General features: G+C 51.8%; 1 protein-coding gene across 1 annotated transcript; it reads right to left on the reverse strand.

Moving 5' to 3' along the window:
• Positions 1 to 230: 230 nt before the first annotated feature.
• Positions 231 to 737, reverse strand: LOC117890677 (protein transport protein Sec61 subunit gamma-1). Its single transcript, XM_034795658.1, has 2 exons — positions 591 to 737; positions 231 to 537 (listed from the first exon to the last, which is right to left on the reverse strand). Exons 1-2 carry the CDS (start codon positions 638 to 640, stop codon positions 270 to 272), a joined length of 318 nt encoding a protein of 105 aa, XP_034651549.1. The 5' UTR covers positions 641 to 737; the 3' UTR covers positions 231 to 269.
• Between the last annotated feature and the right edge of the window lie 1,229 nt (positions 738 to 1,966).

A 1,966-nucleotide genomic window follows, 5' to 3' on the forward strand; every position in this document is an offset into this window, starting at 1 on the left:
ACACGACGCAGCGCTCGCTGCCTGCTTATCTGACTCTTCGATGCTGCCGCTTCCTGCCCTGCCCCTCCTCCACCCCCTCTGAGTTCGAGGAGGTGCAGTGGAAACTTTTTGGCAGCATCGAATGTGCTCGCCTGTCAACACTCTCTCTCGGGGTGGGTCGGAGTTCGGGGTTCAGGCCAAAAAGCAGCTTGGCTTTTGGCCCACTGCCACGAGGACACTCCCGGACGGCCGCTATCGGATGAACTGTGCAACTTTATTACTCATTTCTCTCACGGGTCTGTGGTGTACGCAGTGAGGATCATGGGAATCTGCAGTATCTTGACCAAATACCCGACGGCACCCATCACGAGGATGCCCGCACCGACGGCAATGGCTGTGCGCTTGAACTCACGACGATCGGGCTTGTGGCAGCGCTTGTAGAAGCGAATTCCATCCTTAACGAATCCCATTGTGGGCAGCAGCACGGAATCAAACATGGGACGGCAGCCGGGTGCCCAAGTCATTTGCTGCAGGTCCTTGAGCATTTTGTCAACGAAACTAAAGGGGGGACAAGGCAATGATCGCTATCGCTCACTCTTGGTGGCACGTACCCGTGCTTCTGCTTGTGCCGCTGGCGACGACGCTGCTGAAAACGATCCATTTCTGGGTGGAGAGTTCGAGGAATGCTTCAGCGGACTCAAAGTAATTTAAATTTGGTTACTAGGAAATTAAAAACTCAGAAATTTGTTGTGTGTTGTGTTTGCTATCGTTTGTTTTTGTTAGCTGAATGATTGAGAGCAAATCTGCGGCCTACTCTGATCTGAAGTTCCCTCTCCTTTGCTCTCTCTCTGTACTCTCGCTCTTGCCACACATGTGTGCGACTCTGCCTCTGCCTCTGCCTCGAGGCTTACACACATAATCAAAGTTTATGCAAACTGTTTGCCACACAAACTACGACGAGTACAAGCATTTGCGAGACTGCTTTTGTCTGCCACTTTTGTGCTTGCACTGCAAATGGCAGGGAGGCTGGCGGAGGAGGCACAGGACAGCGGCAGGAGGCAAGTGTCTGGGGCAGGGGCAGGGGCTACCTAAATGCTGCAATTTGTTTCACTGCCGAATCGTTGGCTGTCTTCACTTGAAGCTTAACTAAATGCAAAAGGGAGTCAGTCGACGTAGTCCGAAAATGTTACCCCAGAAGAGACTAAGCCAACAATTGCCTGCCCATCCTCTTCATCTCTCTCTCTCTCTCTCTCTCTTTCTCTCTCTATTCCTGATCCCCACCCCTTGCCCCCTCTGCTGCTGCTTGCTGTTGTTACGATTTGACAGCGCCTTGGCTTCCAGAGTATCCCCGGGACAATTCACTGCAAAATTGGTAGACAAAACTGTGTGCCACATCGGGTTGCCCCTGTGTCTGTCTCCCAGCTTCCGTTGCTGCTGCTGCTGCTGCTCCTGCTTCCCTGTAGGTTGTGCTTTATGATTGTCTGTGTGTGTGTGTGTGTGTGCGTGCCTGACGCTTCAGCCATTGAGATTGAAAAATGTTAAAAAATTGCTTTTAAATGCCGCAAAATACAATTTATTATTCAGCAGAGGCAAACGCCAAACACTGACGGTGGCACACACACACACACGCACACGCACACACACACAATGTGCACCCAGGGACGTGAGGCATGGGGCATGGGGCACAGCATTCAGCTCTGGTGCGTAGCAAAAGGCTCAACAGTGCCGAATGCTTGGGTTGTAAATTTAAATAAAGCCCAAACACAGATACGCACAGACACAGATACACGCAGTGAGGCAATTGCTGCTGCTGCTGCTGCTGCTGCTGCTGCTGCTGTAGTCCTGCTGCAGTTGTTTTGTTTATTACGCATACGCACTGGTCGCCTTCTGGTCATAAAGCGAAACGTTGGACTCTCTGAGCCCTCTGGTTGCTGGAACCTCCTTCTGGCCATTGTACTGGCCCTCGTTCTGGCTCTCTTTTTCGGGT

Source organism: Drosophila subobscura, chromosome E (genome assembly GCF_008121235.1).
Source record: "Drosophila subobscura isolate 14011-0131.10 chromosome E, UCBerk_Dsub_1.0, whole genome shotgun sequence".
Taxonomy (NCBI): Eukaryota; Metazoa; Arthropoda; class Insecta; order Diptera; family Drosophilidae; genus Drosophila; species Drosophila subobscura.

Coding starts and splice junctions, on each gene's coding strand:
- LOC117890677 (XM_034795658.1), bottom strand. CDS start 640: ATGGATCGTTTTCAGCAGCGTCGTCGCCAGCGGCACAAGCAGAAGCAC. Junction 538..590: donor CGGCACAAGCAGAAGCACGG/GTACGTGCCACC, acceptor TCCCCCCTTTAG/TTTCGTTGACAAAATGCTCA.